The sequence below is a fragment of the Ranitomeya imitator genome, chromosome 1 (genome assembly GCF_032444005.1).
Source record: "Ranitomeya imitator isolate aRanImi1 chromosome 1, aRanImi1.pri, whole genome shotgun sequence".
Lineage (NCBI taxonomy): Eukaryota > Metazoa > Chordata > Amphibia > Anura > Dendrobatidae > Ranitomeya > Ranitomeya imitator.
The window spans coordinates 812,480,277-812,503,701 of NC_091282.1; the positions used below are offsets into that span (position 1 = coordinate 812,480,277).

General features: G+C 48.7%; 1 protein-coding gene across 1 annotated transcript; it reads right to left on the minus strand.

The window, feature by feature from the left end:
- Positions 1-276: 276 nt before the first annotated feature.
- On the minus strand, positions 277-22,439 carry REEP6 (receptor accessory protein 6). The gene is made up of 5 exons (XM_069739554.1): positions 22,088-22,439; positions 13,842-13,935; positions 9,474-9,612; positions 4,602-4,770; positions 277-1,087 (listed from the first exon to the last, which is right to left on the minus strand). Exons 1-5 carry the CDS (start codon positions 22,200-22,202, stop codon positions 1,038-1,040), a joined length of 567 nt encoding a protein of 188 aa, XP_069595655.1. The 5' UTR covers positions 22,203-22,439; the 3' UTR covers positions 277-1,037.
- Between the last annotated feature and the right edge of the window lie 986 nt (positions 22,440-23,425).

The following is a 23,425-nucleotide window of genomic DNA, read 5'->3' on the forward strand; positions in this document are numbered from 1 at the left end:
CAACGATCTCCCAGCAGGAGCCTGATCGTTGGTCGCTGTCACACAGAACGATTTCATTAACGATATCGTTGCTACGTCACAAATAGCAACGATATCGTTAACAATATCGTTATGTGTGAAGGTACCTTTATAACAAAAAAGTGACACTGGTCAGATATGGAAAAAAAAATTGCCCGGTCACTAAGGGCATATTAATAGCAACCAAGCATTATATGTGGTGGTGGTGGTGGGGTGGGGGTGGTGGGGGGGTAAAGGGGACAAAGCAAAAAGAAACAATTTTACAACCAGGAATTCAAGTTTATTATGGTACCGTCAAAATTTTAATTATAGAAGCATTTTCATATCTCACCATCTGATACATGACATACAGATAAATTAAACCTGAGCTATAATCTGGAATAAACAGTGACCATTTCCACTTAAAGAAGTTGTCCACTACTTGGACAACTCCTCATACTCCCAAGCTTGGCCCCAATAGCATAATAAAGCCTATACTCCTCTACCATGCCGGCGCGATTCCTGTGGTGTCAGCACTCAATCTCTCCTGGGCTGTCGTGCGGTGTTGTGACACATGAGCCCGGGGCCCAATCAGCGCTGGCATCACTATCTGCCTTCGGACGTTTTAAGCATGAAGTGGAACTCCGAAATCAGTTGCAGCGTGGACTCTCTCTTAATGTTCAAAATGTCCGAAGGCGGAGACAGTGACGCCATGTTTATTGAGCGGCGGTGTCACAGCACTGCACAAAAGCCCAGGGGAAAGCAAGTGCCGACACTGAGAACAGCGTTGGCAAGGGATGAGAGTTTAAACTTATTGTATGGGGGCCAAACATTTCGATCAAGAATGGGGTTGTCCTAGTAGTGGATAACCCCTTTAAAAAAGTGGTGTGATGGTGTGCGGAACCAAAAACCAAAACTGACTGTGTGGGGGTGGGGGGGATAAACTCTAGTATGACATTAAAGGTGAGAGAAACAGGGCTAACAGTGAGTCTCTCCTTAGGGCTACGTTTCTTCAGAATTTGATGTCCTACAGCAAGTCATCACTTGCTTTTTTCCTCTTCCAGGGAACTCATCACTGCTCCTTTGACTGCTAAAAAAGAAAAGAACAATAATCATAGTCAAGGAATCACACCAATCACTTGGGCCTTTATACCTACGAGTAGCCAAACTGAGGCTGCAGAACCAGGTTATGTACAGGATATTCTGTCCCTCTTTTAACATGAGGTGGAATGTGAATAAACTACAGTCTTGTGCCCACTATAGAAGGGATTGTCCATTACACAGCTCTACAAAAAACACATATGATTTGCCACAAGACTGAACAAGAGCTACAAAGAAACAAGAGACTAAGACAGGTCATCTAGATCTACACATTGTGCACAGAATCTATTTGTCTATCACTATTAGCTGGAAGCTTATGCACAAAGCCCATACTCTAGGATTAGAAATACTTGGTAAATTGAGATTTACCCCCGACAGTTTGCCTAGGTAATAAACACTGCTAAATCTAGGGCTGTGGAGTAAGCCAAACCGCCGACCCCACAGCCCTGCCTCACTACTGAGCCTGTACATAAAGTGCAGAACAGATTCATCTCAGCTAAGAGCCGAGATCCTTCGATCAGGAACAGGACAGACATTTATAGGACATTTCATAACGTTCCTGGATTATGAGAACATGTACAGCACACTTGTATTACTGTACACAATTTATTATATATTTTAGGAGTCGGAGTCCGTTTATTTTGTACTGACTCTACAGCCCTGCTAAATCGTTTACTTGTTAAATACTAGTTATCATCATTGAAAGAATTAACATAAGGTACGTTTCTATGGTATGATATAGGGTAAGGAAACTTATCACACGAGTATTTCCAAGTCATGGGCAATGGGCACAAGATTCATGGACTTTTACCTTCAGGACTCTGTATTCTATAATACACTATGTGATAAAAGACCCAGCAGACCACTGTACTAATTGGTAGATCCTTTGGTTTTTGCCAAACTCCCTGAATTTCAACTGTGTATTTACCCGTCCCCCACCCAACTGCTATAGAACAAGTGGAAGGTTTCCATACACTTTAGCTGATCGGCTGGTCAGACAGAACTGAGCGGGATTGACTGATAATTATAATGCAGATGCAGCTGAAACACAACATGACTTGCTAATATTGTCAAGGGCGAATACTATATTTCTCAAAACAGCTGCTGCATTTGATTGTAGGGGGGTGACCACATATTCCATGGTTTTGATAAGCCCTCTAAGCAGGAGCTGCTATTTGTTGGCAGTTCAAAGGTCTGGAGAAGAAGACTGTCCCCAGAACGTACTTCATAACCAAAGTAATACTGTGCAATCAATAACTTGCTGATAGTTTCCACAATATAAAACGCCAAAGTCAGCTGTATCTTTTCAGGAACGAGCATGCAGGCAGAAAACGCCAATTTGCAGTAAAAAGAAATTGTTGGAATGGCTGCTAATAGCTCCCAGTAATTACCAACAACCCTCAGACAAGGGACTTAAAACACATTTTAGTACTTCGGTCTGCTGGAGGAAAGCTTTTAACCAATGAGAATAGAAAAGCCTATGTGAAAAATTTATCAAAACTGGTGTTAGGAATAGTGATGGGCAGTCCTGCTCTTTTTGGTGATCTGGCTCCCGCTCACCAAGAAGAGCCGACTCTTTTGGATCCTAAATGGATCCCTATTAAATACAGCTCTGGCAAAAATTAAGAGACCACCACATCAAAACCCTGTCATGGGCAGCCCAATCTCCAGACCTGAACCCCATTGAAAACCTCTGTAATGTATTTAAGAGGATGATGGATAGTCACAAGCCATCAAACAAAGAAGAACTGCTTACATTTTTGCGCTAGAAGCAGTGTGAAAGACTGGTGGAAAGCATGCCAAGACGCATGAAAGCTGTGATTAACAATCATGGTTATTCCATAAAATATTGATTTATGAACTCATCCTGAGTTAACACATTAGTATTGTTGTTTCTAAATTATGAACTTGTTTTCTTTGCATTATTTGAGGTCTGAAAGCACTGGGGTTTCTTTTTTTATTTTTTTTTTTATTTTGACCAATTCTCATTTTCAGAAAAAAAAAATACAAAATTTATTGCTTGGAACCTTGGAGACATGTTATCAGTAGTTTATAGAATAAATTAACAATTTACATTTTACTCAAAAATATACCTATAAAGAGAAAAATCAGACAAACTGAACATTTTGCAGTGGTCTCTTAATTTTTGCCAGAGCTGTATATGTTCACAATATGTGAACACTTATTTAAAATGACGTGAATGGTCAAACTCTGCCCACTCATGGCCCAAACCTTGCCTACTTGCAGCCAATTAAATTGATGAATGGGCGGGTTTGGGTCAGATGGACAGAGTTACGTCCTCCGAAACTGGGAATTTTACGCCCAGTGAGAGCCAGTCAGAGAATTCAGTGGCTCTCATTGGGGTGCCTGCTCCTTCACGAACGACCCATCACTATTAAGTACACTAGTCTTGAACCTATAACCCACTGGAGTAAGATGTTTTAAGTTTATTGAGAGCCACAGCCACTTAAAAAATCTAGTGCATCTTTTGGGCTTTCCGTGCGCCAGAAAATTAACTTTCCACCAGCCACGATCTGGTGTAGGGGTCATCTACAGTGCATGCCAGTCCTCTGACATGTATTACAGTCAATTTGTTTGGAGGCAGTAGGCCACACACAATTTTTGTTATGATCTGCCCACTTTCTGAAAAAGTGCAGGACCAATGCAAAAGGAAACAAATGGCGAAAAATACAATTTGAAACAGATTTTGTGATTATTTGATGAAAGTTTTCTGGTGTAGAAGGAGTGATTAATTCTGTGTGAGCAGAACTTGGAACTTTTTTTTTCCTCAAGAACTTCACAAGAGAGCCAAGCTTGGAATAGCAAATTGTCAATATATTTATTCAGCTAAAAAGTGACCATATATCTTAATGTTCTGTTTCTGGCAGCAAGGACAGGAATGCACAAAAAAACAAGAACTCCATAGTAGTAGCACGATTGAGCCCAGTGTGATCCACGTTTTCCCACTTTCTAATGGAGGCCACACCATTGCTTGTGCAAACCACAGGATGACGGCACGCTGTCTCCTCCGTGAATCACCAGAGAACAGGTGGCATCTTCTTGTGGTGAGGGTTGGTGTTGCCTCTTGCATGTGGTGGAGGAAAAGGTTTCTGGTCTTGGTGTGGGTGCAATGTTGTCTGGAGCGAATATTATAACTTCAAAAAATTAATAAATAAGAATGTATTGTGAGAGTTAGTGTTTACTCTCCACATTGAAGCTGAAGACTGGTCTGTTTATGCAGAGACTATTTCAATCTCATGAATGCTCGATTTAAATGTTGGAAAACAGGATCTAATCTAAGACCAAGCTGAGCTCTCGGCGTGCATTTAGGTACATACAGAGGTGCTGGGAAGGGCCTGCTGGCCTCCCTGTGGAGCCAGAAGAGATCTGCCACTGTTTAGCGTCTGCAGTACTGCGGTATTAGAGAAAGGAAGACATTGATTTACACCAGTGGATACACAGAACAGGGGAAAATCCACAGCCACATTTAGGAAACCACGTACCTTGTCTAGTGACGTTTTCTGCTGTGTGGAGAGCCTGACCGCCAAGATCACTGATTACGCTATCTACAGTTTGGTGATGTCTTAAGAAGAATGGCCGGATGAAGCGGCTGTATAAGGTCTGCGAGCCGTTCCATGTACAAGGAGCCATGCACCAGAGCAGAAAAGCACACTGTCAGGAAAAATAAGGAGTATACGGCGTTACTCTCCTCCAGGGACTGTGCCTATAGGACATCATTTATAGTCCATTCTATTGGACTGTACGGCAATACTAAACAGCGTACCAACATAGATATACATATATAATTAGATTTTCTGGTTTCTTATTTAGTCACAGTCTACTGGTCCAGGGTCAAGTCTCAAGCTCTGATCCCAGTGTCTGCAGTGTTGACGTCCCACCAACAGTGGTGCAGATAACGGAGCTCAGCAGCTCTGCCAGAGGTGGTGATGGGACGAGGTGCTGAGACAGTAACACACGGTGAGCAATGGTAGAGAATCAATGTTGGGCTTCTAGGGGGAGCAAATCCTGCACCCGTGGGTTTTCTGACTACCCCTTTGAAGAGTAACTAAATGTTGAATAAGTTTTACCAAATGTGGCTTTTGGGTATTGAAATTCCTACCCATTGGGTCTGTAGACCCCCAAACAGTGCATAGCTTAGCAGCCAGCTGTATGACTCATGAATGAGAGCGCACAGACATATACGGATTCTATAGAAAGCATACAAGTTTTTTTTTTAGTCTTTACTTGTTGAATCCCTACTCCGCTCTATGTGCGCTCCTTCTGCTGGCCTGTGCTTTTATTTAGTTGGGAAAGGGGGGGCTACCGATTGATCAGTGAGGGCCTTGCACCTAGAATGTCACTGATCTGCCAATAAGGAAAACAAAAGACATTATCAAACTTTAGTTTCTCATTAATGGCGTGTAATCAAAAAACAAGCACCAGCATGTTTTTTTTCAATTTTTAAAGAGGTTGTCCACTAATTAAACTAGGCTATGTTCACATGTCCAGTAGTGATCAGATAGAATGGATCCAGCAGCAATCCTCCATTGGAAAAAAAGTTGTGCAGACTTTAATTGTAAAGTGCTGCGGAATATGTTGGAGCTATACAAGTATAGATAATAATAAATTATGATTAGTCCGCTTAAATAACTAATTAAAGCTGGATCTGTTTTTTTTTTTTTTTTTTTTTTAACGTTGACGTCTATTGAAAACGGACTAGTTGGCCATCCTTTTTCTTTCATTTGTAATGGATCTGGGTTTTTTTGCTTACAGGATCCGGCTGAAATCAATTATTTAAAAACATAGTAAAAAGTTGCGTCCGCACAACGTTTTGCTGCTGGAGCCGTTCTGATCAATGTATAAAACTGGCCCTTATTTCATGCAGATTTTCCCCCACTCAGTGCGAGTGAAATATGCAGCAAAAACACTGAAATTGACAACGTGCAGATTTAAGTCTGCAAGTCAAAAATATGCAGTGTGTGAACGAGACATCAGGATTCACACTCGCTTTGCTGGCATTAGGAAACCCTCCAGGTTTTGCGACACCTCAACAGAGGAAAACGAAAAACAAATCTGGAACGTGTGCACAGGCCCTAGAAGGCAATGCCTCACACCAAAGACAACTGGTTACAAGCAGCAACCGGATTACATTCCTACCAATAAATTAAACATGATGGCTGCATCACAGATTAAATACCAATAAGGTTGTTAAATAGAACAAAATGTAAATAGCATACTAAGTTGAGAGATGGGAAGTAAATTGTAGGAAGAAACAAAAAAAAATAACATCCAGGGTTGAAAAGATTAATATGAGGAAAACGTTGCCTTTACTTCAATTAAAAAGTATCATAGCTGGTACCCAACAGGGGACTGGTCAGACTACGCCTTTCGGCAGCTAAGCCTTAATCATGGTATATAGCAGGCTATCGTGATCACAGGTAAAAGTGAATCCATCACAAACCGGTCCTAATTAATAAACACACCCTTGGGCACAAATCGCCGTCTCTCACCGGATTAAAAACGCTCTATGCCCATAAGTAGGGCTATAATATCTCTTTGGAGAAATTGAAAGAAATGTTTAGAAAAGGCCGAGATGTTGAGCGCTGCAGGGTTAAGTGCATCCGACACGTCTTTTTTTTTATTTTTTTTTTTAAAGTCCTATAAGGCTATGAGCACACGTTGCGGATTGTATGCGTTTTTTGCTGCATTTTTTGCTGCGGCGGAATCACATTGCGGAAAAATATGCAGCATGCTCATTCTTTATGCGGAATAGCGGCGAGTCTGTACACATAGGAATTCATTGCTCCGCTTACTTTACGTATGGGGCTATGCCTACCATGCGCAAAGTAAGCAGATCATGTGTGGATGGTACCCAGGGTGGAGGAGAGGAGACTCTCCTCCAGGCCCTAAAAAAAAAAAGAATTAAAATAAAAAATAGTTATATACTCACCTTCTGGCAGCCCCCGGATCCAGCCCAGGCCTTAGCGATGCTCCCGGCAGCTCATGTTCCCAGGGACGCCTTGCGTCATTTCACGTGATGCTTCATCATCTGGGGTCATTGTCGCAAGGCATCACTGGGAACATGAGCTGCAACGAGCATCGCTAGGATCGGGAAGGCTGCTGGGGACGCCGGAAGGTGAGAATATCACGATTTTTTTATGTTGTTATTATTTTTAACATTCTTTTACTATTGATGCTGCATAGGCAGCATCAATAGTAAAACGTTGGTCACGCTTGTCAAACACTATGTTTGACAAGTGTGACCAACCTGTCAATCAGGCAGTTGGAAGCAGTGGAGTTGCATCCCCTGACTTACAGTGCGATTTATTTGCCAGAGTGGATTGGATGGGCTGTTACCAACATCTGGTGAGACGTTCATGACAATAGCACCTTTAGAAATATACTGAACAAAATCTAAAACGCAACACCTGTTTTTGCGCTCATTTATATGGGATGTTCCTGAGCTATGGTCCTCTTCCTTACATGTAAATATTGTTCTGTTAACAAAGGGGTTGTAATTCTCAAGAAAACGAGTGTTGAGAGCTGCCAGAAGAGGTCATCCTGCAGTTCATAAGACTTACTACTGTGTACACATCAGTGAATGTCGTTGACCGGAGATCAAATGACCCAACAGCCTTTAATGAATGAGGAAAATGTAAATTGCTCAAACATTAAAAGGGTCTTTGCAACATAAATTTTCAGGAGTGCCCCCCCTAGCCCCATGGTGTGCTAATTGACAGGCCAGATTAGCAGCGTTGGTGCGTGGCTGACACCAACTGTGTGCTCTCAGATGACGTTCATCTCACCTCAGTTACATGTATACATTTCACCTCTATTAGGAAGTTGGGTCACGTGGTCTCCAGTCTGACAAACAGTATAGATGCCATTATCAAAAACAAGATGTCATCACCCATCAAACCCCTCCTGGCAGCTCTCCAGTCAACGCCCTCTGTCCCACTCTACAGCCCCCCATAGACGTTAGATAGCATAGCCATTGGCCAAATGATGGTTTGGCTAGCAGCCATCTTGCCCAACTCTTCAACACATGACTGAGAACTCCAGATTTCTGAATGACAGTTGCTGCCAGACATCTCTGGGTGGCATCTTATGTGTGTAGAACAAAAGGATCAGAAGTCCAAAACGGTCATGAGAGAAGGATCTAGTATGGCTAATCATCTATAGGGGACCCCTCACACATTACTCTCAGATAAACCAGTCGATATCGATGGGCTTGGCCAATGTTAGTCTATAATGGGCCCATATATCCTCCGGACATGCAGCGAAAAGTTAGAATGGCAAAAACTGAATTTGCTGCCCATAACCAACTAAAGAGCAGCTTTCATTTTGTATGAAGCTTTGGTAAAATTAAAGCTATGCTGAGATTGGTGGCTTTTCTTTTTTGTCAGTGTCAGGAATTTTTGCTATAATAGGCAAGACATTGCTACACACATCACAAAATATGTGGAGACTCTGCGGTATACAGAAGTCAGCAGTAGTGATCAGCGAATATACTCGTTACTCGAGATTTCTCGAGCACGCTCAGGGGTCCTCCTAGTATTTTTTAGTGCTTGGAGATTTAGTTTTTCTTGCCGCAGCTGAATGATTTACATCTGTTAGCCAGCATAAGTACATGTGGGGATTCCCTAGCAACCAGGCAACCCCCACATATACTTATGCTGGCTAACAGATGTAAATCGTTCAGCTGCGGCAAGAAAAACTAAATCTCCGAGCACTAAAAAATACTCGGAGGACCCCCGAGCATGCTCGAGAAATCTCGAGTAACGAGTATATTCGCTCATCACTAGTCAGCAGTTCTGTGGTCTATAATTGACAACCATTAGAAAGCTGCAAAAAAAAAAAAATAGTGAGAATAGAAGGACCCTGTAGTCCACAGCACCCGGACAAGAGCCCTGCGAACGGGCCTATTAATGAAATGAGAAGTCAGAAGGCGGTTTGCTAGGGACTGGTCCCAGGGCCACAGATCACGCAAATCTTTTTTGATCAATGTTACAGGAAGTGTAATCTGCATTGGGGCTGGGAGGAATGAAGAAATCAAGATGGCAGACAACCCAGACAGGACACATCATCTACCAAAGCTATACAGAAGGGCCTATGCTGCTTTATATTGGCAAAACAAAATGCTGGAGTGCTTCTTTAAAATATTCTGCTTCGCTGATCAGAGCTCATTTTGGCCAGAGATATTGATCCATGCTTGTACTCAATTTTCAAGATCTGTAACCACAAATATTTAGCAAAATCAGGAAACGAGCAGCACCGATCTCGTACCTGAACTTGGGTTAAATAACTTGTAGAGACGCAAGTGAATGTGGAAAGTTTATGCACCCATTACGCATTTTTGGCAGTCATCTGCTTACCTTTCCCAGATAGTAAAACGGAAACCAGAAAAGGAAGATATCCGAGAAGAACTCCACTACACTGAACACACCATAGACCACCCAGTATGTCAGCCATATTGTGTCATCCTGTTTATCTTCACTTTCAATGGCTTTAATCCTGGAAGACAATTAACTTAAGCAATAAGCTGTAAAAAAAGTGTTAAAAAAAAAAAGCCTTAAAAGGGATGTAGACATCAGTGGGTACATGACAATACTTTTGGATGGCCCTGTCTCAGCATTTATCATCAATCTTGATTTCAGTATTCCCCATAATATAACCAAATGTGGAGCATGAATTTCTGAAAGGAAAATAAGAGGAATGGCACAACAACGCAGGCCTGTATCCCACTTGCGAACATAAAAAGGCACCGTCATTACCCGATTTTCAAAATAATGTTTAAAAGGAAAAAAAAAGTAAATACCGTAAATAAGCTCCACATTACCCCTTCCCAAGCTATAAACATCTGCCTCTAGCTGTTCGCTTTTCTTCTGCTGGTTAATAAAAGTTTAAGGGGAACCTTACACCATTTATTTCAGAAAATAAATTTAGTAAACAAAAAAAATTGTTGAGATTTTGTTTTTGAGGAGTCAAAAAATTGACACAATTATCAAAAAAAAAAGTTTATAATAAAAAAAAAAAAAAAGGCATGTGTTACATTTGTACAAGGATTCAAGTTGGGCTCTTCTTGGGATCATATTTTTTAAGTGTGATTTTCTAAATACAGGGTCATCCTAATCATATGTTTAATACTAAACTAAAAAAAAAGTAATATCAAATATTTAAATATACGTGTATCAATTGTTTATATTACAACACCAGACATGACCTTTTTTACAGTTTTTAAACAGAGTATAGTAGTTAAATCATCAAGCTTTAAAATAAAAGGTTTGGATTTCTTTTTCCCTTAATAATAAAGACCTTAATTTATAAACTGCATTTTCTGCTTACTTGTTTTATCTCTAATATTTACATTTGTTTGGTGATCTGGAACATTTAAGTGTGACAAACATGTGAAATAATAGGAAATCAGGAAGGGGGTAAAGACTAAGTGCACACGGTGTGTTTTCGCTGCATTTTTTCTGCACGGAAATGGGCCAAAACGCTATGGAATCTTTATGCCAGCTAATTTAATGAGAATCATGAAGTGTTGTGCAAATGATCAGTAATTTTCCTTCAGTATTTGCAGTGCTTTTTTTTTTTCTGCAGCAGGTAATTTTTTGTGCCAGAATTTTAGGGTTTTTCACCCATTAACTTCAACTGAGTCAGTCTAAGCCACAGCAAAAACACAGGTATAAAAAGGTTTGCGTTTTTTTACGGGCTGATCGGCGGTAACGCAACCGTTGGTCAGAGGGCTGCGGGGTCACGCTATCAGATGTCAGATACTGTGACCCACGGTAAAACGCTTACCGAAGGTCAGCAGGCGTGGGCCGATGAGAGATTACTGCTCCCATCAGGTTGCGTCTGCTGTCACAGATAACAGTGATAGCAGGAGCTTCTGATGGGAGAAGTCTCTCATCAGCCGGCGTCTGTACTCAAACTTACGGTATATTAAAAAAAACAAAAAAAACCACACCATATACTTACCTGCCTGTCTTAGTCCACATAATCTAGAGTGTCTCACATGTAGAACAGTCAAAGGCTAAGCAACCAGCTGTGAGCTGATATTAATAGCCTGGTAACCTTTATGGCTATTGGCTCCTTCCCAGAATATTAACAACAGCCCTCAGATTTCCCTCAGCTGGTTATTAAAATGACACAGGAGTCCACTGTGTCATTTTAATGTAATGTGTAAAAAAAATAATAATAATAAAAAAAAAAAAAAAAAAAGTGTTGAACTAAGAAATTACACCACTTTAAAAAAATAAATAAATCTTTATTTTTCTCAAAAAAGGCCCCTTCATTGCTGTACAAAAACAGAAGCAAAAAGCGAGTTTTTTTTGCTGCCAAGAGATGCAGACGGGCATCCGTAGATGAGCAAGGACTCAGGTTAACATTGTTCATTGACAAGTATGAACCCCCTAAAGAATTAGTTCCATCTGAGCAAGTTCCACCTGTGCACGGGATACATGACAACTTGCAGATTGCTGAGGGTCTGCCCGCTGGGACCTTAGACAATGAATGAAGCGGTGATACACAAGCACAACCACCAGTCAATTCCAACATGGCATTTCAGAGCCCCAAAGTTAAAGGGAACCGGTCACATCCTTTATTGCTATTATAGTGGAGCGCCCCCAAGGGCTATGGGGTACTCGGTACCGGGCCCTTCTGTTCTCAGTGGGGATGTCACGGTGGCTGACCCGGTCCGTGGCCCTAGGGGAACGTCCCTTGTAGTATGGGGGAAAGGTCTTTAAAGGGATAATGTTCGTGATTCCACCTGTGGTATTCGGTCAGGGTGACCGACGCCGCTTAGGGGTCCGCTGGGGTGAGGTTATGGCAGCTAGATGGTATACCTTCCCACAGGTGAAGTGTATCTCCAGGGCTTCCCAGAGTGTAGATGGTGGATGATGTAAGGCGCAGTGAATAACAAGGACACAAGGTTGCAGTCTCTTTACCTTTACTGAAGGCTTCAGCATCCACAGTCCAGGGTAGGGACCACAGGGTAGGCAGAGTCTAGCCAGTCTGAAGGCAAATCCAGAGTCCCCTTATCCAGGTGGAATTCAATAGCCTTCCTCTAGCGCCTGAGTGTTGTAGTCCCTCCCTGCTGAGCAACTCGGTAAGGTCCTCACAACTATTGTAGGTGTTAAGTCTCTTCCCCTCTGTCCCCCTGACGAATAGGACAAACCCGTATGACTGGTGGCCTGAGGCTTTTTATAGGGACCCTAGAGACACCCCGGCCTCCACAAGTTGCCACCGTGCCTCCTGGGTATATGGTCGGGCAGCCAACGTGGAATCAACTGTTCTGCCAGTCTCTGAAGTAAAGCATAGAGATCCTTACTCCCTCGGTGTTCTGGCTACCGGTTACTGCACTTCAGAAGGAGGCAGCCTGCTTCTAGCTGGTCTCCCCCTGATGTTCCTCTCCTTTTGCTATGACTTCGTTTCTCACTCACTGCAACACAATTCCTTTCAATGTCTCTTTCTTTGGATGCTGCCGCACGTGGGGCAGGCGCAGCTCCGTGAACCCTCGTTCTCCCACAGACCTCTGTCTGCTCTCCTCTCCTCGTTCTCACTTTATGTCCAGACTACCAGTTTTACCTAATTGTGAGGAGTGCCCTAATAGATAGAAGCATGGCTCCCCTGGCAGCCTGGAGTGTGAAGTGTGTTTTGTGGTTGTGATAACTGGACAGATGATCTCCTTCATTGCTTTCAGACGTCACATCACTTTCCCAGGTGAAAGAACAACATTACTGCAACGACCAGGACTCTGGGACGCTGCAATAGCCCCCAATGTCTTGTTACTCATGCACATTGCATCACTAACACGTTTATCTCCATCAAAGCATCCCAGTATTTAGCGCAAGAATCACTTTTTATACCTTGATTGCCCTACATACCTTCTGCTTCCGTCATAGTGGTGTGGATCTCTAGCTTACCAGTCAAATGCCTTTTCCAAACTCTCCACACCCATCAATATTTACCCTTCCTGACACTGCTCCCTATGGAACCTCAATTTCCCAGCAGATCCCGCACTTGAGCAATGACTCAGCCTTCCGGGCATGCGCACTGAATCTGGTGTAGATCTCAGCTTCATATCCTATGTGCGCATGTTCTGGAGCCGCTGAGCGGGAAGACATAGCACGCATAGTGCACGCTCACAAACTAACGTGGTCACTGACAAGTGGTGCATCACTAACAAGACATTGGGGGCAGTTCAATAGCATAAAAGCAGGCGACAGGTTCTGTTTAAGATCAGGTAACCCCATTAATATCCATGCATGGATTAGCCGAGAGTGTGTATGTTACTTTTGGTAGTGAGAAGGGGGCTGAGCCTCTGAGATCTGTAGCAGCACAATGTCCCGGGCAAACCTTCAGCTGCCCCAATAAGCGCACACACATTATAGAAGCAGGTTAGATGTCCGCATGCCCGATCATTGGTGCCTATAAGTAGAGTTGAGTGAATATGTTTGCCATATTCGTGCCAAATTTATGTTGGATGATCAATTCCAAACATATTTGGTCATTTTTACTCCCATTGACTCCAATGATCATCGTAATTGAATTTTGAAAAATTCACTCAACTCTACCTATAAGGAGATGCCGGAAGTGTCACTATGCTCACATCACCCCAGCATGCAGGGTTACATGGAGACATAGCGTTCCTCTGACATCAGCTATACAGTGTGTAAGGCCAGCCTATGCCGCAGTACAAGGAGACCACCGATTCTGCACAGGAAACCCCCAGTACTTACGATCTATAAGCCGGGTACACAAAGCCAATTAGATTGCAGACCAAGGAAGCTCCATAGCCAAACACAAGGTACAAGCCCAGAGAGCACAGCGAGCCTAAGGAGAGAGAAGGGCAGGTTAGTGGTGCCAGCCAGAGCTCAGGCTTATCACCCAACAGTGCTGAGAAGAATTAATGTGTAATCCTCCTGTGGCAGGCAGTGTCAGCAGGCAGGGTCACCAGCATCAGTAAGCAGGCAGGTAGTGTCAGCAGGCAGGGTCACCAGTATCAGCAGGCAGGGTCAGCAGGCAGGGTCACAAGTGTCAGCAGGCAGGGTCACAAGTGTCAGCAGGCAGGGTCAGCAGGCAGGGTCACAAGTGTCAGCAGGCAGGGTCACAAGTGTCAGCAGGCAGGGTCAGCAGTATCAGTAGGCAGGGTCAGCAGGCAGGGTCACAAGTGTCAGCAGGCAGGGTCAGCAGTATCAGTAGGCAGGGTCAGCAGGCAGGGTCACCAGCATCAGTAAACAGGCAGAGTCACCAGGCAGGTAGTGTCAGCAGGCAGGGTCACAAGTGTCACCAGGCAGGGTCACCAGTATCAGTAGGCAGGGTCAGCAGGCAGGGTCACCAGTATCAGTAGGCAGGCAGGGTCAGCAGGCAGGGTCACCAGTATCAGTAGGCAGGCAGGGTCACCAGTATCAGTAGGCAGGCAGGGTCACCAGTATCAGTAGGCAGGGTCAGCAGGCAGGGTCACCAGTATCAGTAGGCAGGCAGGGTCACCAGTATCAGTAGGCAGGCAGGGTCACCAGTATCAGTAGGCAGGGTCAGCAGACAGGGTCACCAGTATCAGTAGGCAGGCAGGGTCAGCAGGCAGGGTCACCAGTATCAGTAGGCAGGCAGGGTCACCAGTATCAGTAGGCAGGGTCAGCAGGCAGGGTCACCAGTATCAGTAGGCAGGCAGGGTCACCAGTATCAGTAGGCAGGCAGGGTCACCAGTATCAGTAGGCAGGGTCAGCAGGCAGGGTCACCAGTATCAGTAGGCAGGCAGGGTCACCAGTATCAGTAGGCAGGCAGGGTCACCAGTATCAGTAGGCAGGGTCAGCAGACAGGGTCACCAGTATCAGTAGGCAGGCAGGGTCAGCAGGCAGGGTCACCAGTATCAGTAGGCAGGCAGGGTCACCAGTATCAGTAGGCAGGCAGGGTCAGCAGGCAGGGTCACCAGTATCAGTAGGCAGGCAGGGTCACCAGTATCAGTAGGCAGGCAGGGTCACCAGTATCAGTAGGCAGGCAGGGTCACCAGTATCAGTAGGCAGGCAGGGTCACCAGTATCAGTAGGCAGGCAGGGTCACCAGTATCAGTAGGCAGGCAGGGTCACCAGTATCAGTAGGCAGGGTCAGCAGGCAGGGTCACCAGTATCAGTAGGCAGGCAGGGTCACCAGTATCAGTAGGCAGGCAGGGTCACCAGTATCAGTAGGCAGGGTCAGCAGGCAGGGTCACCAGTATCAGTAGGCAGGCAGGGTCACCAGTATCAGTAGGCAGGCAGGGTCACCAGTATCAGTAGGCAGGGTCAGCAGACAGGGTCACCAGTATCAGTAGGCAGGCAGGGTCAGCAGGCAGGGTCACCAGTATCAGTAGGCAGGCAGGGTCACCAGTATCAGTAGGCAGGCAGGGTCAGCAGGCAGGGTCACCAGTATCAGTAGGCAGGCAGGGTCACCAGTATCAGTAGGCAGGCAGGGTCACCAGTATCAGTAGGCAGGCAGGGTCACCAGTATCAGTAGGCAGGCAGGGTCACCAGTATCAGTAGGCAGGCAGGGTCACCAGTATCAGTAGGCAGGCAGGGTCACCAGTATCAGTAGGCAGGGTCAGCAGGCAGGGTCACCAGTATCAGTAGGCAGGCAGGGTCACCAGTATCAGTAGGCAGGCAGGGTCACCAGTATCAGTAGGCAGGCAGGGTCACCAGTATCAGTAGGCAGGGTCAGCAGACAGGGTCACCAGTATCAGTAGGCAGGCAGGGTCAGCAGGCAGGGTCACCAGTATCAGTAGGCAGGCAGGGTCACCAGTATCAGTAGGCAGGGTCAGCAGGCAGGGTCACCAGTATCAGTAGGCAGGCAGGGTCACCAGTATCAGTAGGCAGGCAGGGTCACCAGTATCAGTAGGCAGGGTCAGCAGGCAGGGTCACCTGTATCAGTAGGCAGGCAGGGTCACCAGTATCAGTAGGCAGGCAGGGTCACCAGTATCAGTAGGCAGGGTCAGCAGACAGGGTCACCAGTATCAGTAGGCAGGCAGGGTCAGCAGGCAGGGTCACCAGTATCAGTAGGCAGGCAGGGTCACCAGTATCAGTAGGCAGGCAGGGTCAGCAGGCAGGGTCACCAGTATCAGTAGGCAGGCAGGGTCACCAGTATCAGTAGGCAGGCAGGGTCACCAGTATCAGTAGGCAGGCAGGGTCACCAGTATCAGTAGGCAGGCAGGGTCACCAGTATCAGTAGGCAGGCAGGGTCACCAGTATCAGTAGGCAGGCAGGGTCACCAGTATCAGTAGGCAGGGTCAGCAGGCAGGGTCACCAGTATCAGTAGGCAGGCAGGGTCACCAGTATCAGTAGGCAGGCAGGGTCACCAGTATCAGTAGGCAGGGTCAGCAGGCAGGGTCACCAGTATCAGTAGGCAGGCAGGGTCACCAGTATCAGTAGGCAGGCAGGGTCACCAGTATCAGTAGGCAGGGTCAGCAGACAGGGTCACCAGTATCAGTAGGCAGGCAGGGTCAGCAGGCAGGGTCACCAGTATCAGTAGGCAGGCAGGGTCACCAGTATCAGTAGGCAGGCAGGGTCAGCAGGCAGGGTCACCAGTATCAGTAGGCAGGCAGGGTCACCAGTATCAGTAGGCAGGCAGGGTCACCAGTATCAGTAGGCAGGCAGGGTCACCAGTATCAGTAGGCAGGCAGGGTCACCAGTATCAGTAGGCAGGCAGGGTCACCAGTATCAGTAGGCAGGGTCAGCAGGCAGGGTCACCAGTATCAGTAGGCAGGCAGGGTCACCAGTATCAGTAGGCAGGCAGGGTCACCAGTATCAGTAGGCAGGGTCAGCAGGCAGGGTCACCAGTATCAGTAGGCAGGCAGGGTCACCAGTATCAGTAGGCAGGCAGGGTCACCAGTATCAGTAGGCAGGCAGGGTCACCAGTATCAGTAGGCAGGGTCAGCAGGCAGGGTCACCAGTATCAGTAGGCAGGGTCAGCAGGCAGGGTCACCAGTATCAGTAGGCAGGGTCAGCAGGCAGGGTCACCAGTATCAGTAGGCAGGGTCAGCAGGCAGGGTCACCAGTATCAGTAGGCAGGGTCAGCAGGCAGGGTCACCAGTATCAGTAGGCAGGGGTCACCAGTATCAGTAGGCAGGCAGGGTCACCAGTATCAGTAGGCAGGCAGGGTCACCAGTATCAGTAGGCAGGCAGGGTCACCAGTATCAGTAGGCAGGCAGGGTCACCAGTATCAGTAGGCAGGGTCAGCAGGCAGGGTCACCAGTATCAGTAGGCAGGCAGGGTCACCAGTATCAGTAGGCAGGCAGGGTCACCAGTATCAGTAGGCAGGCAGGGTCACCAGTATCAGTAGGCAGGGTCAGCAGACAGGGTCACCAGTATCAGTAGGCAGGCAGGGTCAGCAGGCAGGGTCACCAGTATCAGTAGGCAGGCAGGGTCACCAGTATCAGTAGGCAGGGTCAGCAGGCAGGGTCACCAGTATCAGTAGGCAGGCAGGGTCACCAGTATCAGTAGGCAGGCAGGGTCACCAGTATCAGTAGGCAGGGTCAGCAGGCAGGGTCACCAGTATCAGTAGGCAGGCAGGGTCACCAGTATCAGTAGGCAGGCAGGGTCACCAGTATCAGTAGGCAGGGTCAGCAGACAGGGTCACCAGTATCAGTAGGCAGGCAGGGTCAGCAGGCAGGGTCACCAGTATCAGTAGGCAGGCAGGGTCACCAGTATCAGTAGGCAGGCAGGGTCAGCAGGCAGGGTCACCAGTATCAGTAGGCAGGCAGGGTCACCAGTATCAGTAGGCAGGCAGGGTCACCAGTATCAGTAGGCAGGCAGGGTCACCAGTATCAGTAGGCAGGCAGGGTCACCAGTATCAGTAGGCAGGCAGGGTCACCAGTATCAGTAGGCAGGCAGGGTCACCAGTATCAGTAGGCAGGGTCAGCAGGCAGGGTCACCAGTATCAGTAGGCAGGCAGGGTCACCAGTATCAGTAGGCAGGCAGGGTCACCAGTATCAGTAGGCAGGGTCAGCAGGCAGGGTCACCAGTATCAGTAGGCAGGCAGGGTCACCAGTATCAGTAGGCAGGCAGGGTCACCAGTATCAGTAGGCAGGGTCAGCAGACAGGGTCACCAGTATCAGTAGGCAGGCAGGGTCAGCAGGCAGGGTCACCAGTATCAGTAGGCAGGCAGGGTCACCAGTATCAGTAGGCAGGCAGGGTCAGCAGGCAGGGTCACCAGTATCAGTAGGCAGGCAGGGTCACCAGTATCAGTAGGCAGGCAGGGTCACCAGTATCAGTAGGCAGGCAGGGTCACCAGTATCAGTAGGCAGGCAGGGTCACCAGTATCAGTAGGCAGGGTCAGCAGGCAGGGTCACCAGTATCAGTAGGCAGGCAGGGTCACCAGTATCAGTAGGCAGGCAGGGTCACCAGTATCAGTAGGCAGGGTCAGCAGGCAGGGTCACCAGTATCAGTAGGCAGGCAGGGTCACCAGTATCAGTAGGCAGGCAGGGTCACCAGTATCAGTAGGCAGGGTCAGCAGGCAGGGTCACCAGTATCAGTAGGCAGGCAGGGTCACCAGTATCAGTAGGCAGGCAGGGTCACCAGTATCAGTAGGCAGGGTCAGCAGGCAGGGTCACCAGTATCAGTAGGCAGGGTCAGCAGGCAGGGTCACCAGTATCAGTAGGCAGGGTCAGCAGGCAGGGTCACCAGTATCAGTAGGCAGGGTCAGCAGGCAGGGTCACCAGTATCAGTAGGCAGGGTCAGCAGGCAGGGTCACCAGTATCAGTAGGCAGGCAGGGTCACCAGTATCAGTAGGCAGGCAGGGTCACCAGTATCAGTAGGCAGGCAGGGTCACCAGTATCAGTAGGCAGGCAGGGTCACCAGTATCAGTAGGCAGGCAGGGTCACCAGTATCAGTAGGCAGGCAGGGTCACCAGTATCAGTAGGCAGGGTCAGCAGGCAGGGTCACCAGTATCAGTAGGCAGGCAGGGTCACCAGTATCAGTAGGCAGGCAGGGTCACCAGTATCAGTAGGCAGGGTCAGCAGACAGGGTCACCAGTATCAGTAGGCAGGCAGGGTCAGCAGGCAGGGTCACCAGTATCAGTAGGCAGGCAGGGTCACCAGTATCAGTAGGCAGGCAGGGTCAGCAGGCAGGGTCACCAGTATCAGTAGGCAGGCAGGGTCACCAGTATCAGTAGGCAGGCAGGGTCACCAGTATCAGTAGGCAGGCAGGGTCACCAGTATCAGTAGGCAGGCAGGGTCACCAGTATCAGTAGGCAGGGTCAGCAGGCAGGGTCACCAGTATCAGTAGGCAGGCAGGGTCACCAGTATCAGTAGGCAGGCAGGGTCACCAGTATCAGTAGGCAGGGTCAGCAGGCAGGGTCACCAGTATCAGTAGGCAGGCAGGGTCACCAGTATCAGTAGGCAGGCAGGGTCACCAGTATCAGTAGGCAGGCAGGGTCACCAGTATCAGTAGGCAGGGTCAGCAGGCAGGGTCACCAGTATCAGTAGGCAGGGTCAGCAGGCAGGGTCACCAGTATCAGTAGGCAGGGTCAGCAGGCAGGGTCACCAGTATCAGTAGGCAGGGTCAGCAGGCAGGGTCACCAGTATCAGTAGGCAGGGTCAGCAGGCAGGGTCACCAGTATCAGTAGGCAGGGTCACCAGTATCAGTAGGCAGGCAGGGTCACCAGTATCAGTAGGCAGGCAGGGTCACCAGTATCAGTAGGCAGGCAGGGTCACCAGTATCAGTAGGCAGGCAGGGTCACCAGTATCAGTAGGCAGGCAGGGTCACCAGTATCAGTAGGCAGGGTCAGCAGGCAGGGTCACCAGTATCAGTAGGCAGGCAGGGTCACCAGTATCAGTAGGCAGGCAGGGTCACCAGTATCAGTAGGCAGGCAGGGTCACCAGTATCAGTAGGCAGGGTCAGCAGACAGGGTCACCAGTATCAGTAGGCAGGCAGGGTCAGCAGGCAGGGTCACCAGTATCAGTAGGCAGGCAGGGTCACCAGTATCAGTAGGCAGGGTCAGCAGGCAGGGTCACCAGTATCAGTAGGCAGGCAGGGTCACCAGTATCAGTAGGCAGGCAGGGTCACCAGTATCAGTAGGCAGGGTCAGCAGGCAGGGTCACCTGTATCAGTAGGCAGGCAGGGTCACCAGTATCAGTAGGCAGGCAGGGTCACCAGTATCAGTAGGCAGGGTCAGCAGACAGGGTCACCAGTATCAGTAGGCAGGCAGGGTCAGCAGGCAGGGTCACCAGTATCAGTAGGCAGGCAGGGTCACCAGTATCAGTAGGCAGGCAGGGTCAGCAGGCAGGGTCACCAGTATCAGTAGGCAGGCAGGGTCACCAGTATCAGTAGGCAGGCAGGGTCACCAGTATCAGTAGGCAGGCAGGGTCACCAGTATCAGTAGGCAGGCAGGGTCACCAGTATCAGTAGGCAGGCAGGGTCACCAGTATCAGTAGGCAGGCAGGGTCACCAGTATCAGTAGGCAGGGTCAGCAGGCAGGGTCACCAGTATCAGTAGGCAGGCAGGGTCACCAGTATCAGTAGGCAGGCAGGGTCACCAGTATCAGTAGGCAGGGTCAGCAGGCAGGGTCACCAGTATCAGTAGGCAGGCAGGGTCACCAGTATCAGTAGGCAGGGTCAGCAGACAGGGTCACCAGTATCAGTAGGCAGGCAGGGTCAGCAGGCAGGGTCACCAGTATCAGTAGGCAGGCAGGGTCACCAGTATCAGTAGGCAGGCAGGGTCAGCAGGCAGGGTCACCAGTATCAGTAGGCAGGCAGGGTCACCAGTATCAGTAGGCAGGCAGGGTCACCAGTATCAGTAGGCAGGCAGGGTCACCAGTATCAGTAGGCAGGCAGGGTCACCAGTATCAGTAGGCAGGCAGGGTCACCAGTATCAGTAGGCAGGGTCAGCAGGCAGGGTCACCAGTATCAGTAGGCAGGCAGGGTCACCAGTATCAGTAGGCAGGCAGGGTCACCAGTATCAGTAGGCAGGGTCAGCAGGCAGGGTCACCAGTATCAGTAGGCAGGGTCAGCAGGCAGGGTCACCAGTATCAGTAGGCAGGGTCAGCAGGCAGGGTCACCAGTATCAGTAGGCAGGGTCAGCAGGCAGGGTCACCAGTATCAGTAGGCAGGGTCAGCAGGCAGGGTCACCAGTATCAGTAGGCAGGGTCAGCAGGCAGGGTCACCAGTATCAGTAGGCAGGGTCAGCAGGCAGGGTCACCAGTATCAGTAGGCAGGCAGGGTCACCAGTATCAGTAGGCAGGCAGGGTCACCAGTATCAGTAGGCAGGCAGGGTCACCAGTATCAGTAGGCAGGCAGGGTCACCAGTATCAGTAGGCAGGCAGGGTCACCAGTATCAGTAGGCAGGCAGGGTCACCAGTATCAGTAGGCAGGCAGGGTCACCAGTATCAGTAGGCAGGCAGGGTCACCAGTATCAGTAGGCAGGCAGGGTCACCAGTATCAGTAGGCAGGCAGGGTCACCAGTATCAGTAGGCAGGCAGGGTCACCAGTATCAGTAGGCAGGGTCAGCAGGCAGGGTCACCAGTATCAGTAGGCAGGCAGGGTCACCAGTATCAGTAGGCAGGGTCAGCAGGCAGGGTCACCAGTATCAGCAGGCAGGGTCACCAGTATCAGTAGGCAGGGTCAGCAGGCAGGGTCACCAGTATCAGTAGGCAGGCAGGGTCACCAGTATCAGTAGGCAGGCAGGGTCACCAGTATCAGTAGGCAGGCAGGGTCACCAGTATCAGTAGGCAGGCAGGGTCACCAGTATCAGTAGGCAGGCAGGGTCACCAGTATCAGTAGGCAGGCAGGGTCAGCAATGACAGCAGGCAGTGTCACTAGGCAGGCGCCCCTCCCCTGTGTAATCCTTATCAGCACTAATCACGGCCAGCAGCAGTTATATATGGATACACAGGGATCACATCTATGCATGCTATGCCCAGTTCCCATTGCCCATGCCCAGTTCCTTTACTACAGCAGCGCCTGCCCCTGACACCTGTGTGCCCCGACTGACAGCGCCCGGCACCTCTGATAAACGGCAGCTTACCGGTCGCCAGATAATCCTTCTTGATGCCGGTTTTCTCCTCCGCTTTCCCCAGCAGTCTGGAGATTATGTTATCCCCGTTCAGGAACCCGGTGAAGCGCTCCCGGAGAGACGGCATGGCGACTGGACCGTACAGACCAACGGCTGTGAGCTCGCCGCTAACGAGATGCCTTGCCCCAGGCTACGGCAGTCACGTGACCAACGGCCAATCTCTAACGTGGGCGTGTCCACAGCGTACAGGTGCAGGTGAAGTGTGCAGTGCTGCTGGCAGTAGGGCTGTCTGCGTGACGTCATACCCCTAAGCTCAGCCACATGACCGCCAGGCTCCAGCACTGGGGGCAATGTACCCGGCCACAGCAATGGCGTCTGCGCACGGTGGAGGGATGGATGTGAATGAGTAATATGTTGGGAAATACATACATGCCCTGCCTGCCATTTCTCTGCCCCCTGGTAGCCGGCACTATAACCCGCTCATGGCTTTTCATTGCCAACCTTTGCCGGCTTTCTCCTGTCAAGGAAAACCTCGACCACTCCACAGTGTAAAGACATTGAGTCCAGTCCAGCAAGACCAGAATTTCCCACACCCTGTCCTCACAGCCCCCAACACATCATGTCAGGGTCCCTTGGCTACTTTCACACTATCGTCGTGTGACGGGCGTCGCAATGCGTCGTTTTGGAGAAAAAACGCATCCTGCAAAGTTGCCCGCAGGATGCGTTTTTTCTCCATAGACTTGCATTAGCGACGCATTGTGACGTGTGGCCATACGTTGTGTTTTTGGTGGCCGTGACGCACAAAAAACGTTCAATTTTTTTTGTGTGTCGGGTCCGCCATGCGCGGCCGAAACTCTGCCCCCTCCTCCCCGGAACTCACAATGGGCAGCTGATGCGTTGTAAAGCTGCATCCGCTGCCCACGTTGTGCTAATCAATCACACTGTCCGTTGGTACGTCGGGCCGATGGTTTGCGACGGTCCGTGCCGACGGACTAGTGTGAAAGTAGCCTTAGTGTTGCACTACCTTACCTTACCTTAGTAAAAATTCCATCACCTGACATGTTGGGGGCTGTGAGAACTGAAGTCTGGGAAACAATGATCAAACCTGGCGCTGTTCATGCTGGTCCTGATGAGGGGACGTGCTGGAGTCACATGCTCCTGACACATGAAGAGGGGCTTGCGTCTGAACCAGGGCCGGATTTAACAGGTGGGTGGCCCAGGGCCCATTTTGGAGGGAGGCCCATTTTTAAAGGTGTTGCAATATGTAATGCAAAAACACAAAATGAAACGAATGCAAGTTTATTTACAGAAATAATTTACGCAGAGTAATTCAGGTAAAATCATTCATTT

Excerpts from the sequence above, each read along its gene's own strand:
- REEP6 (XM_069739554.1), bottom strand. The coding sequence starts at position 22,202 with ATGCCGTCTCTCCGGGAGCGCTTCACCGGGTTCCTGAACGGGGATAAC. Across the intron at positions 13,936-22,087 it reads GAAGGATTATCTGGCGACCG|GCTCGCTGTGCTCTCTGGGC; the intron begins GTAAGCTGCCGT and ends CTCTCTCCTTAG. Across the intron at positions 4,771-9,473 it reads CGTTTTACTATCTGGGAAAG|TGTGCTTTTCTGCTCTGGTG; the intron begins GTAAGCAGATGA and ends TTTTCCTGACAG.